General features: G+C 49.7%; 1 protein-coding gene across 5 annotated transcripts in view; it reads right to left on the minus strand.

Moving 5' to 3' along the window:
* Positions 1 to 14,817, minus strand: part of EPN2 (epsin 2) — a 99,382-nt gene that overhangs the window by 22,236 nt on the left and 62,329 nt on the right. For 4 of the 5 annotated variants that reach the window (XM_010361163.2, XM_010361165.2, XM_010361164.2 and 1 more), the window contains 3 exons: positions 5,016 to 5,128; positions 2,521 to 2,613; positions 1,385 to 1,559 (listed from right to left, as the gene is read on the minus strand). In XM_010361163.2, coding sequence (XP_010359465.2) covers positions 1,385 to 1,559; positions 2,521 to 2,613; positions 5,016 to 5,128 — 381 coding nt within the window. Of the gene's footprint in view, positions 1 to 1,384; positions 1,560 to 2,520; positions 2,614 to 5,015; positions 5,129 to 6,382; positions 6,402 to 14,817 lie in introns of those variants that run through there. The other variant, XM_010361166.2, reaches the window with a different exon arrangement.

The raw sequence follows: 14,817 nt of genomic DNA on the forward strand, positions 1-14,817 counted from the left end.
CCCAGAGGGCTCCTGCCAAAGTGGGTATGAGGCCCTGCCTGGGTTGCAGAGGCCACCATCAAGCTATCAGAACTCACCACATGCTAAAGGGCATTTGGGGCTGACAGTGTCTTCTGGACCAAGTCCAAGCACTTTGTAAGGCTGAGTGTAGGCCCTGAGTGATGTGGGCCCTTCTCCCCTGCTTCCTGGTTCACATAGGCTGGTTGCATCTGCACCCACTTCACCACTCCGTACCCCTCTGCTTCTCACACTCTGAGTCTCCTGCAGGGAACTCCCTGCCTCTTGGTGCCTGGCCACCTTCCCTTCCCTGGGGACTCGACAGAAATAGCCTTCCTCCAAAATGCTTGCCTCACACTCCCTGGACTCCTGTACTAAGTCTCATCTCATCCCAGCATGCTCTCAAACAACCTCCATCGAGGCCTGGACTACAGAGTACTGCTATTACACTGTGTTCCTGTCCTGCCTGCTCCTGAGCAGGGCCTTGACAACAGACAACAGAGACAATAATCACCTGTTGTCTCAGGGGTCGTGCACAGCAGAACACAGCCTGTCGTTTGGTACATTTTAGCAAACATCTAAGGAACCAAGTTGAACACGAGACGGTTCTGAAAGAAACAGACTCCAGGAGATACAGGCAAGATGCCACAAAATATACAAAGTTCCCAAACAAAAGGCCCACAGGTCAGCCATGCCCAGTAGGGTTTAGTGTACCAGGAGGGGCCCCCCAGGGCACCAGACCAGGAAGCCTTCACAAAGCCTGCTGGGCCATGCTCCTGCTCAGTGATTAAGAAACTCGTGGGCCCATATCAAACCAGTTGTGTCATGCTCACATTTTGAACTTCCCACCACAATTCCTCTTACATCTCATGTTAAGCAAAACTTTAAAATATTCATTTAGCCTATTAAACGGATTTTCTACTGCTTTAAGTAACAAGCAGAATTATAGCACATGTATCCCCTTTTCATCAGCAGTGGCGGTAAGCACGTCATAATTTCCAGCTAATTACAGCAGCTTGATTTGGATGCTCCACGCTGTGTATTATGGTTCCTTCAGCTGGGGCGCTGGGTGCAATGCTGAGGTTGAAAGAGTTGAAACGTGTCCCAGAGAAGGCACAAGGTATTCCTGATGCAAGTGGGAGGCTGAGGTGAAGTCGACTTTCCTTCTCCCAAAGCAGAAAACCACTCAAAACAAAGAGAGAGCACCATGCCACCATCCTCACGGAGGAGGGCAAGGGCCAGCTGGATGTAACTGATGAGGGCTAGAGGAGCCTGGACATCCACCACAATGGACCAGACCCAAGTGGGTGAGAGACAGCAAGAAGCACTACCCTACCCCTCACCCATCCAGCAGGCAAGCACGGGAGACCAGTAATGGGGTCTTTACCAAATGATGGCCAGGGGTCTGAAGTACTCGCAGGAGCTGCTGGCCCGCCCCAGGGGTTGGTCTGGTTAGTGCAGGCCGACGGGCCCCAGGGCTCCACTTTCTGGGCTGCAAGGCCTGAGCTGGGGAGAGCATCCATTAAATCCAACAGCGTAGTCTGCTGTGGGAGAGAGCCGTGCTTTTAAGACAAAGAGAAGGAGATAGGTTTTACTATGCTACAGTTACAGCAAATACCCATGAACTAGCCATAAATATCACCCACCCGTGCCTCGTTCTCCAGTGAAGCCCTCTAGGAGGGGCTGAGAAGAACTTGGAAACTGAGCTGTCCCATCTTCCTCCCCATCCGGCCAGCTCTCCAGTCACAACAAGCTATTTACTGTTTGCCAAACCCCCCACCAGACTTCACAGACCTCAGGGCTCCACAGACTTTTCCAGGCTAACCCTGGCTTCTGCCTGGGCTGTGGACATCCTCCAAAACGCCATCCCTCCCACCTGCCAGCCACTATTGAGGACCAGCCTGAGGGCCCTCCTCCTGGGATCGCCTGCATGCTCCCTACTCTCAAGATCACCCCATGTGTCATCAGGGATCATCACCATCATCCAGTCAGGAGCCAGGGGCTCCACAGGCCTCAGCAGCACTGTAACAGGGGAGGCCAATGGAGCCCCGGGGCCTGTGGGGTGAGGAGAGGTCTGGGTCTTGATAGGATGATGATGAGCTTGTCAAAAGCACAGCCATGTCCTCGTCACCTCTACATCAAAGCAGGAAGCCTGGCACAGTGATGAGGAGGCAACCAGCACTACTGGAGGCACACCCTGCCACAGGAAAGCGTTTCGCAGCCCCTGGCATGTAGCTCACTTGACAGCTGCCACAGCCACAGAAGCAGGAGGCAAGCGCTATCATCACCTTCATTTTACAAATGAGCAGACTGAGGCACTGGGACGTTAAGTGTCTCCTGGTTAGTTCAGGTGTGTTTTCAGTCGCCTGTTCACCTAGCCCTCGCCCACTACAGGCATGAGGGTTATTTGCTGAGGTTGGAGAACTCACTGTGCATCACGCCAACAAGGCAGGTCGGGTGGGGGACACTGAGGCAACAACTACAGGACAGGGTGAAACATCTACCCTCCCAGCAAGCTCTTACCTCTTTCTTTTTTGGAATTTTAACTGTGTCCCTTCGGCTTTCTTCCAGGGCCATCTGTAATCTGAGGTCATCACCCCGCCTGAGGCGTTCTTCCTGTAGAGGGACAATGCAAACTGGTAATTGTAATAACATCACTGTACAGAACAAAGCCACACTGGCCAGAAACAGGAAATGCACATTGTATGATGTAGTATTTCAAAGGAAGATTTCAAAACTACTTGTAAAACACAATTACTTTCAAATCCCAAATGTGTGTGTACCCAGCTCCTCCCTCATTGCGACTCCTGTGACTTTGACCCCCTTGGGGTCACACCAGGGAGACTACGGCTCAGGTACCACCAAACTGGGGAAAGGGAATGCTTAATCTAAAATATTTTTTTATCGAAATGAAAGTGGCTTTATAAATTCTTTCTACTTATAGAAGCAATACGTGTCCTTATAAAACACAAATCTGACAACCCAAAAAGGAATTAGAAAGAAGATAAAAATCACGTATATCATTCCACCTCCACTGTGTATGCTTCCGGAAAATGGCTGCATATTTCTATGATTCCTAACAGAAATGATTCACTATCTTTATTTAAGGCAAAGTCACCATATGCAAAAGACAGGGTTGTCCTAAGCTTTTATATAATATAATAATTAAATATAAGTAATATATTCCTTGTGTTTTTTTCTTTTCTTGTTTTTAAGAGACAGGGTCTCATGATATTACCCAGACTGGCACACAGTAGCTATTCAAAGGGACAATCCCACTACTGATCAGCACAGGAGTTTGAACTTGCTCCCTTATATTTTATTATAAATATTAACTAAAATGGGCTCAAACTGTCCGTCTGTCCCTGTGTTTCTCAGTGGATGCTACCATGCACCTTCTTCCTGGGCTGCAGGCTATGGAGCCTCATGCATCCACGTGGGCAGTTACTGGCGGCCTGTTTCCCACTGCAGGGAAGGAGAGGCCACAACTGAGACTGACCGCTGTCACTGAGCTTTAGAATGTTGCCAGTTATAGACACACAAACAATGCCGGGAAAAACCTGTCTGTACTCAAATCTACCTATCCCTAGTATCCCTCGCTGAACACCAACTTCTTTTTTTTTTTTTTTTTGTTGAGACAGAGTCTCGCTCTGTCGCCCAGGCTGGAGCGCAGTGGCCGGATCTCAGCTCACTGCAAGCTCCGCCTCCTGGGTTTACGCCATTCTCCTGCCTCAGCCTCCCAAGTAGCTGGGACTACAGGCGTCCGCCACCTCGCCCGGCTAGTTTTTTTTTTTTGTATTTTTTAGTAGAGATGGGGTTTCACCATGTTAGCCAGGATGGTCTCGATCTCCTGACCTCGTGATCCGCCCGTCTCGGCCTCCCAAAGTGCTGGGATTACAGGCTTGAGCCACCGCCCCCGGCTGCTGAACACCAACTTCTAACAGAGGAGAGGAATCCCTGTGCTGCCCTGGTCCCATCTACCTTTTTTAATCAAAGGTCAGTGGACACAGCCCTGACAACTGCAACCAAAGGCATGACAATTTGTAAGGCCACTCTAATTGCTCCTTTCTCTCCTCCCTATTGTAAAGTAATGCATGCTTACTAAAGAAAAACGGGGGCCAGGCGCAGTGGCCCACGACTGTACTCTCAGCACTTTGGGAGGCCAAGGTGGGCAGATCACTTGAGGTCAGAAGTTCGAGACCAGCCTGACCAACATGGTGAAACCCTACCTCTACTAAAAATACAAAAATAAGCTGGGCATGGTGGGACGCGCCTGAAATCCCAGGGATCCCTACTCGGGATGCTGAGGCATGAGAATCACTTGAACCCAGGAGGCGGAGGTCGCAGTGAGCCAAGATTGCACCACTGTACTCCAGCCTGGGTGACAGAGCAAGACTCTGTCAAAAAAAAAAAAAGAAAGAAAGAGAAAAAGAAAAGGAGAAGAGAGAAGAGAAAAGAAAAGGAGAAGAAAGAAAAGAGAAAAAAGAAAAGAGAAAAATGGGACCTGACAAAAATCAAAACTATACATACTTCTGTCATTGAAACACAAGCACTCTCATTTCACGAGCATTTTTTCCCAGTCTTTGTTTTTCTGCAAGTCTCTTGCTACAGGTCACCAAAGTGCTTGGCAGGGGCTAGGCTGGCTCCTGCCCCTCAGGCCTGCATCCCTGTGCCCACCCTTCAAGGAGCCTGTGCAGGCTCAGCTCACTCAGGGAAAGCCCAGACATGGCTGTGTCTGCACAAGTGTTTCTGGGAAGCATTTTTAACTGGTTTCTCTCCTTGGCAATGACTTCCTAGAAAATCTTTCCTAAATGTAACTTTGCATGGGATCCCTCCCTGACTGGGAGGGACACAGGGTGACAAGGATACACACTGATGGCAGCACGAAATGCAATCTCAGCAAGCATATCTGAAATGTTTTGGAGACAGGGCTGTGTCTGCCATCATCCTCCCAGTGAGCTACACTCCACCCCGAGCATGGGCAGTCAATGCAGTGCAGACCTGCCTGGGGCACTGACCTGCTCAGCCACTTCTCTGCTCATGGCAAGTGCCAGCTGCAGCTGAAGCTCCTCTTCTCCACTAGTCTGGGGCCGGGCTTGCTCCAGCTCGGAGGACACTCGTGGGGAGGTGGCTGTTGAGGAAGACCAAGTTATCACATGCAAAAGACAAGGCTGATACAGCTCCTGCATAGCAGTTTCCTGGGCAGACCACATCCCATTCCCATCTCAAACCCACAAGGTCCAGCAGTAGCCCAACAATGCAGGCAGAGGAAAGGAAAGGCTTACAAGTATTTGAATGTTAAAATAAGTGACAGCCAAATGTAGCTTCCCAAACACAGAAGCCCCCTGGTACTGACCAAGAGAAGATGCCTTTGAGTGTGCAAGCCCCAGCCATCAGACCTCACAAGGATCAGAACCTCAGTCTTCACTGCAGATCTCCAGTGCTCCAAAAATGGAACTAACTCAAGCTGGATGAAAGAGCATCCTTCAAACAGGTGCAGGGCATCTGGAGACCAGACTCCACTCCAGGCACACCAACGCTCAAGAGTTGACTTTTGAGGCCAGGCGCGCTGGCTCACGCCTATAATCCCTGCACTTTGGGAGGCCGAGGTGGGCAGATCACAAGGTCAAGAGATTGAAACCATGCTGGCCAACATGGTGAAATGCGGTCTCTTCTAACACTGCAAAAATTAGCTGGGTGTGGTGGCGTGTGCCTGTAATCCCAGCTAGCAGGAGAATCGCTTAGAGACCCGGGAGGCAGAGGCTGCAGTGAGCCGAGATCTCACCACTGCACTCCAGCCTGGTGACAGAGCGAGACTCTGTCTCAAAAAAAAAAAAAAAAAAAAGAGTTGACCTTTGCCTCTCATAATGTTACTATGAGATCATGGAAAATGAAGCCTGCCCATTTCTGCAGTGACCCCAAACATTTTCGTTTTGTAAGCAGCTTTGTACACTGATTAGAAAAAAATAGAGATAAAAATGCAGACACACATGCAGACACTTTTGCTGTGCACTTAGCTAGTTTAAATACTTCTAAGCAGCTCCTGGAAAGACAGTTTTTACTGAATGAATGAGATGTGAAGTCGTAGCTGATATAACAAACCCCACTGGAGTCTTGACATTCACACCATAAACCATGGTGCTGGGACTTACACAGTCATTAGGATATCTCATGGATCAGGAAATCTAAATGCCTCCAGAAATTATTGTAGAGTTTTGGAAGTATGTGCCAACCTCTGCCCCGTTTCAGGAAGGATCCATAGCTTCTCTAAAACTCTCAGAGCAAGATCTGCCCACTGAGAGATTTGGAGCATATTGCTTTAGATGGTTCTTCGCCCTGTCCTCCTCCTGGGTCTCTGTGCATGCTGTTCCCTCAGCGCACCCACCTCCTCTTTCGTATTCAGAGCTCGGCTTCCCCGACCTGGTCCTTCCCGTCCATCCTGATGCTGTGTCAGACTCTGCACCTCTGCACCTCTCCCTTGTAGCACTCACCCCTGGCTGACAAACACCTGTTGGGTGGAGACTTACATGCAAGAATGGACAGGTGCATGCACAGGTCGATAGATGGACAGATGGACAACTACAGAATTCAATTTCATGGTTAACGGATCATTTTAAAATGTTCTAATTTGCCGGACATGGTGGCTTATGCCTGTAATCCTAGCACTTTGGGAGGCTGAGGCAGATCACCTGAGGCCAGGAGTTCTAGACAAGCCTGGCCAAAATGGTAAAACCCGGTCTCTACTGAAAATACAAAAATTAGCTGGGTGTGGTGGCGGGCACCAGTAAGCCCAACTACTTGGGAGGCTGAGGCAGGAGAACTGCTTGAACACAGGAGGCAGAGGTTGCAGTGGGCCAAGATCAAGCTACTGCACTCCAGCCTGGGCAAAAGAGCAAGATTCCATCTCAAAAAATAAATAAGTGTTCTAATTGTGTATTAGTTTACTTCCTTCTTTCATTACATCTATTTTAGGAAACCTAACTAGCAGGATTCACTCACCTAGGTATTGCTTCTGCCTTACTTTCCAGTCTAAATTTGATTCTTATGGTTTTCTCTTTGAAAGAAACTAAAAGGTTGGGAATAATTCTTGACAAAGGAGGCTTTCAGATGGCTGGGACACAGCTATCTTGAATAAAACAGGGGAAGAGGCCTAAATGCAATTCAGGCCACAGATGTGATCCACAGAAGAACCAGGGCAGGTAGAAAGAGGCTGCTTCTGGGGAGAGGGCTGAGGTGGGGCCGGGCAGGAGACTGGGAATTTCTCTACCACGTGAGGTTGCCAAGCAGAGGCATCACCCTGTCAGGAAATTCTTAAAGATACACAAAACATATAGCAATAAATTTACTTTGGAACAGACCGGGCGCAGTGGCTCACGCCTGTAATCCCAGCACTTTGGGAGGCCGAGGCAGGTGGATCACGAGTTCAGGAGATCGAGACCATCCTAGCTACGAGGTCAGGAGATTGAGAACATCCTAGCTAACGTGGTGAAACCCCATCTCCACTAAAAATACAAAATAAATTAGCCAGGCGTGATAGTGGGCGCCTGTAGTCCCAGCTACTCAGGAGGCTGAGACAGGAAAATGGTGTGAACCCGGGAGACAGAGCTTGCAGTGAGCTGAGATCGCGCCACCGCACTCCAGCCTGGGCGACAGAGTGAGAGTCTGTCTCGAAAAAAAAAAAAAGAAAGAAAAAGAAAATTGCAGCTATAAAAACACAAATGTATTTTTCTAAATAAAATCAAGTCAAATCCCATCCTAAGTTATATTTCTTCAGAAATAAAGTTAGAGGGTAATGAAAAGTCCTCAATCCACCTTAACAACTTGATTTCTTAATAATACACCAAAACAAAAAGTATATTTTTTTGTGGGCTTTGTTCCTAAACTTCACCTATGCCAATCAGAACTCTCAAGTTTGGGCTTTTCTATGTTCAAAAAGATGTCACCATCCACACGGAAGAGAATAAAGGAAGCCAGACAGTTCCAGGGGACTCTTCTCAGTTGAACAGGGCACTCCCATCCAAATCATTAACCACTCCAGCCACCTGTTCCCAGCCTCTTTCCTAATAAGGAATCTCTGAGGGTTGGTTCACAAAACCCTTGCTTTATAATATTGCACTTCTGACACATTTCATTTACTACCAAATGGAAACCACAAATGAATCAAGTAGAAGGCTCATATCCCACCCCACCCTGAAAAACGTGCTCTGGAAAACAAGCCCTATCCTAGCAGGGAAGCTGGTACTGGGTTGCACAGCTACAGTGACTGATACAGCCAGGTTGGAGGGGGAGAGCGGGCGCGGGAATCTGAACTGGACCTGCTGGAGAAGTGAGGCCTCCTTTGTCCTCTGAGCTTTCTAGCACATCTGCAAGGCCAGACTAGCTTCAAATGCGAACGTACATGTTTATGTCTACCATAACTGACACTGTTACAATAATGCACAGCTGGCACATACCGGCTCACCACATCACAGCTCACCACATCAATGTGGAAATTAAAGACAAAGGGTATTCCCCGAATGTTGTGGTTTTCATAAACGGATGTACAGCTTTCAGTTCTGCAGATGGCAGAATTCTTAGCCACCAACCACTGAACATCAGCTGAGCTACACACAGCGGGTCTGAACTTCGAGGGAGGATTCCAGCAGAGATATTCTTGCCTTGGTGACAGCAACTCAGCTCCACAAAGGGCCTCTTGTGCCCATGCACATGACAGTGAACACAGATGTCGTTGTGAGACAGGCCTGAATGGGCCCTTCTGACCACCTGAGCCTGGCTTTGGCTCTGCTCTAAGGATCTGAAGGTTCAGAGCTCACAGGGACCAAGGGAAAAAGCAAGTGCTGGGGGATGTGCCACTCACTCATTGTTGCAGGTTGCTCTCTTCCCAGACACTCACTGGAAGGAAGAACGGGAATTGTTCGTTTAAGCTCATCACTAAAGTTGCACCAAATGCATGGCCCTTCTCCCATGAAGGCGGCCTTTTGCATTATGAATCCCACTGGAAGAGCTCCAAGTCTTCACTTGCTGTGGCCAAGAACTGTAACCACAGGTAGGCCTTGTTTCTATCCTTTCCAGTCTGTCACACTGGCTGAGAAAAACCCTAAGCGGGAGAGGCTGAGTAGGAAGGCTAGAAAAGCCCAACATTTCCCTCAAAATACAATCTAAAAAGAAGACCAAGAAAACTCTCCCAACTCAGGCAGACAAGGGTCTCTCCCACTCATGTCTACCCTGTCTGCTCCAGGGACTGCCCCGCAGAGCCTGGGTGCCTGTACTCTGTGCTAAGGGAGAGACATCCTTTCCCAAATGTGCTCCTAAAACAAAGGGTGAGAGATTTTCTAATAAAGATGCTTCAGTGGGCCACTTTCAGGTAACTGTGGAAGAAGGCAATCGAGTTGGTAGAAAAACAGGAAATTGATTCTTATCAACTACATTTTGCAATTTTCCTAGAAAGTACGGAATCAGCATCTGCCAGCCACACAGTGCTGATTAAAGAGCCTCCTCTAATCTGCATGGATAGGTCAAAGAGAAAGAAAGCGGCAGTTACAAAAAACCCAAATGTACGCTAGGTGTGGTGGCTCATGCCTGTAATGATGTCACAGCACTTTGGGAGACCGAGGTGGGTGGATCACTTGAGGCCAGGAGTTCGAGATCAGCCTGGAAAACCAGGGCAAAACCCTGTCTCTACTAAACATACGAAATTTAGCCAGGTGTGGTGGCACGTGCCGGTAGTCCCAGCTACTCAGGAGGTTAAGGCATGACAATCACTTGAACTAGGGAAGTGGAGGTTGCAGCAAGCCAAGATCGCACCACTGCACTCCAGTCTGGGCAACAGAGCAAAACTGTCACAAAAAAAAAAAAAAAAAAAAAAAAAAAAAAAAAAAAAAGAACAAAAACCCCGCAAGTGTATTTTTACATTTTACAGCACATGGGACAGGATTCTACCATCAAATGGCTCTGTGCAGTGGGCAGCATGACTGCACAGGTATGTGAGCGTCACAGACCCTGTGGGGAAGGCAGGGTGAGGTACTGGTCTTCGTATGTCCCTGGGCCTAGTCTGGCAATGCTGGGTACGCAGGCATGTATGACAACTCAGCAAAAATGAAAGGTGGCCAGGCTTGGGGGGCATGAGAAGACCCCACGTGGCCCCAAGCACTGCCACCACTTCTCACACCCTGTGCATGTCAGCCAAGAGAAGATCAGATCGTGGAAAGAGCACTGGATGGACGAATCTTGTCTCCACCACTGACCAGCAGCGGGAGTCCATGTGATAGCCTGATCTCTTTGAGCTTCTGCTCCCACATCAGTGAAATGAAGACAGTGGGGCCTGTGGGAGGAGGTAAGCAACTGACCTACAAAGGGGTCAGGAGTGCCGGGATGCAGGTGGCTCTTCCCTGTCGATTCCAGCCCTGTCCTGAGCTGGTGCTCTGTCCTCCATCCATAGAGACCAGACCACCTGAGGGTTAAGCTCTGTCAGGCACCCAACCCTCCACCTCACACACAGAAAGCATGGCCCTTCCCAGGCCTCCAAGGAACAGGCCTGGGGCTGCTTTCTGTCGGGCTGGCCTACTTCGAGGGAGGGGCTAGGGAGCCAGCGCTGAGCCCAGGGTCAGCGTCTACTGTCCAGTGGTCAGTTCTCCAGTCCCGCTAAGTTCCTTCCTCATTATTGAACAGCAGCGAAGCACTTCCTCAATGTGGTGACAGCATCCTGTGGTTCCAGGGGCCACTTCCTGAATCAGCAATTATCTTGGCTACTGAGGACATTCCCACCACTTCTCAACACAGGAGAGCCTCCAGGGCCCTCACTTTACCTCCCTGCAGGGAGGGGCTAGGAAGGCTGCTTTTAGTCTAATGAGGCAAATCATAAAAAAGTTAAGTTCAGATTACACCGGGTAATTTTTTTTTTTTTTTTTTTTTTTTGAGATGGAGTCTCACTGTCACCCAGGCTGGAGTGCGATGGAGTGGTCTCGGCTCGGCTCACTGCAATCTCCGCCTCCCAGGTTCAAGTGATCCTCCCGCCTCAGCCTCCTGAGTAGCTGGGACTACAGGCACGAACCACCACACCCAGCTAATTTTTGTATTTTTAGGAGAGACGGGATTTCACTATGTTGGCCGGGTTGGTCTTGAACTCCTAACCTCATGATCTACCCGCCTCAGCCTCCCAAAGTGCTGGGATTACAGGCATGAGCCACTCCACCCAGCCTACACCAGGTAATATTTAACAGGAATATAAATACGTGGTGCAAAAGCCAAAAAGGTGTATAATGAAAAATGCAATGAAGCATGACCACAGCCAGATCACTGTCCAGCCACAAAGGGGATGTGACTTTACAACACAGGGACAAATCACAAAGCCATTTTGTGCTGTGGCCAACGCTGGCACTATCAGTGGTGGGAGGGCTGCCTGTCAGGTGACATCATATCCCCACCCATGACAGTCCCAGCAAAACGCTGATATGCACAGAATCCAGACTCTAGCCGTGATTCTGATTCGCAGGAAGCTCAGGTTGAGGGCCAGTCTGAGCACTGTGAGAGGCAGCAGACAGGCAGATCCAAGCCAGGGACAGACACCCCGAAGGAAGGCTGGCCCCGAGGAATAGAGAACGTGCTGCCATGACACAGACTGCAGGGACAGGATGGCTAGACTCAGCCTGAGGTCCTGGGGTGGCCTCACATTAGGCTGATCAGCAGCAAGACACTTCCAGACAACTGGAAAAATATGACCATGACCTCAGTGTGAGATGATGCCACTAATTTCCGATTTTGTGAGGTGTGTGAGTGTATGTGTGACAGTGGCTGTGTGTATGACTCTCCAGGAAAAGATGTGTACTGAAGTATTTAGGGTAGGAATGTGAGGATACCCACGACTTACTCTTAAATATTTCAGCATAAAAGGAAGTGAGAGCCACTCCTCTCATCCTGCCCCACTGCTCTCCCCAGAGGAGACAGCTGTTCACATTTTCTTGTGCTTCCACCCAGAAAAGCTTCTGAATGCACACTCTGTGTGTGGAAAACTGAAGCGCGCTTCCCTCTCTGACACTCGCCCAGAGGGAACCCCTCCTCCCTGCCCTATGTGCTTCTCCCACCTGGGCCTGACCCCAGGCAGAGTGCCATCAGCCTGAGAGGGCAGCCCAGTGTGGCAGAGGAGAGCATGGGCCCTCGAGTCCATGCCTGGGCTTAGATCTGGGCTCTGCCACTTCTTAATGCGTGACCTTGGCCTAGGTCAGCTGTCCGCAACCTTTCTGGCACCAGAGACTGGTTTAGTGGAAGACAGTTTTTCCACAGCCAGGAGTGGGGAAGGGGATGGTTTCAGGATGGTTCCAGCACATTACATTTATTGTGCACTTTATTTCCATTATTATTACATTGTAATATAGAATGAAATAATTCTACAACTCACCATAATATAGAATCAGTGGGAGCCCCGAGCTTGTTTCCCTGCAACTACACAGTTCCATGTGGGGGTGATGGGAAACACTGACAGACCATCAGGCATTAGATTCTCATAAGGAGCATACAAGCTACATCCCTCACATGTGCAGTTCACGATAGGCTTTGCGCTCATATGAGAATCTAATGCCACTGCTGATCTGACAGGAGGCGGAGCTCAGACAGTAATGTAAGTGATGGGGAGCGGCTATAAATAGAGGTGAAGCTTTGGGTCTGTGGCCCGGAGGTTGGGGACCTCCGGCCTAGGTGATTACCTTCTCAGTGCCTGTTTTCTCATCTGCAGAATGGGGATGGAGAACCGTCTCCCAGGGTTGTTGTGGGGAACAAACAAGAAGCAATATGAAAATCACCCACCGCCTGTGCAATACTGCCTCTTGAGGAACCCTCCGTCCATAAAGGGGTGCTGCCCTGCTTACATTCCAGGCTGAGGCCAGGGGTGCAGTGACTGTCCCAAGTCCACCCAGCTGGGGCAGGTGGAGTCTGACCCTGAAGGTCTGGCTCTTCATTACCAACCTTTCCCACTGATGGGGACACCGGGGCCCAGAGAGGGTAAATGGCTGCGGCTCACAGCCATCCAGGGGCAGGATGAGAACTCAGAGCCAATACTCAGGACCTATGCCCCATGCTTGCTCCTAGCACCCTAAAGGGGCTTTGCCCCCTCAGTCACTTACATGTGCACACCCACACCGAGCATGGCCTCCTCTAGGACTGAGGAAAGTCCCTGTTCCCATGAGCTTGTGTTCCAATAAGGAAAGACCATAAACAAATCTAAACAGGAGGAACAGGGCAGGGCAGGGTGGAGAAGAGGAGAGCCTGCTCGGCTATGCTCTGACAGGAGGCGCTGGCACAGAGCCCTGGAAGGGCTGGCAAAAGGGCATGGGCACTTCTGAGAGCAGGGGACAGGCTCTGAGGCTGGTGTCAGCAGAGGGCACCCAAGGGCACATGACCAAAGAGTGGTGGGGGTTCAGAAGCCCTCAGAGGTGCTCTGGAGAGTCTAAGTGGGGCAGTGATGCCACTTGACTGGTCTAGAGAACATGGGCCAGAAAAGTAGCTATGAAGGGTATGAGAAGTGGCTGGAGTCTGGACACATTTAATTGGGATCCTATGTATGATACCTGGTTCCTGAACCAGCTGGTGCGTGGTGCTGCCACATGATGTGGACTCAGCACTTACAGTGCCTTCTTCTGACCAGGGGTTAAGGGCAGAACTGGGTGTCCATAGGAAGTAGGATGAAGAACATGACCTTATTTGTAAACAGGATAGCTGCAGATGTAATTAGTGAAGATGTAATTAGTGAAGATGAGGTCATACTGGAGCAGGATGAGCCCTAGAGTCAATAGAACTAGCGTCCTTAGAAGAGACAGAAGCACAGACACACCAGGGGAGACTGCCATGGGACCGTGGAGGTAGAGACTGGGGTGACACAGCAGCTAGCCAAGTAACACTGGGCTCTGCTTGCTTCCCATCCTCCCCGGGCACCTGCCATGCAGGCTCCTTCCTGCCTCGAGCCTTTGCCTGACTGCTGCTCCCTCACACTCTGTGTGCTGCTCATGGTCCTCAAATGGGAAGGAGAACCGCATCCTCATCCCTAAGTAGCAGCTCTAAGGCGACCTTCTCACTGCACCTCCCCTGGCTTTGTTTCTCATCAGACTGGGAGTTCAACAGAGCAGGGGGTCCATCCATTTTATTTGCTACTTATGCCTTGGTACCTGGAGCTGGCCTTGGCGCACAGGGAGCACTCAGTGGATGTGGAGACCAAAGCAGCTCCATCTTAGAGGCTAATTCACCAGGCTGGCTTCTGATTAATCCCAGTTCCAGGAAGGCCTCCAAGACTGACAGTTTGCCAAGTGCGGTGACTCACGCCTATAATCCCAGCACTTTGGGAGGCCGAGGCGGATGGATCACCTGAGGTCAGGAGTTTGAGACCTGCCTGACCAACATGGAGAAACCCCGTCTCTACTAAAAATACAAAATTAGCCAGGCATGGTGGTGGGCACCTGTAATCCCAGCTACCTGGGAGGCTGAGGGAGGAGAATCGCTTGAACCCGGGAGGCAGAGGTTGCAATGAGCCGAGACTGCACCATTACACTCCAGCCTGGGCAACAAGAGCAAAACTCTGTCTCAAAAAAAAAAAAAAAAAAAGGTTTACAGTGTTTATTGTTTTTATGTAAGAGCACATACTTACCTTAAATTCTGTCTTTAGGTCAAACTACCTTAATGTTATCGTACTTCAAATGTTCCACACATTCCTTCTGAACCACCCTTTCCCTATGGTATATAAGCCCTAGCTCTGGGGGGTAATGGTGTGGGATCTGACATGTTGTCTCACCACTGCCTGAGAGAGACGTGGCTTCTGCTCGTAAGTCCCTGTTTCTT

This window comes from Rhinopithecus roxellana, chromosome 19 (genome assembly GCF_007565055.1).
Source record: "Rhinopithecus roxellana isolate Shanxi Qingling chromosome 19, ASM756505v1, whole genome shotgun sequence".
In the NCBI taxonomy this organism is placed as follows: Eukaryota; Metazoa; Chordata; class Mammalia; order Primates; family Cercopithecidae; genus Rhinopithecus; species Rhinopithecus roxellana.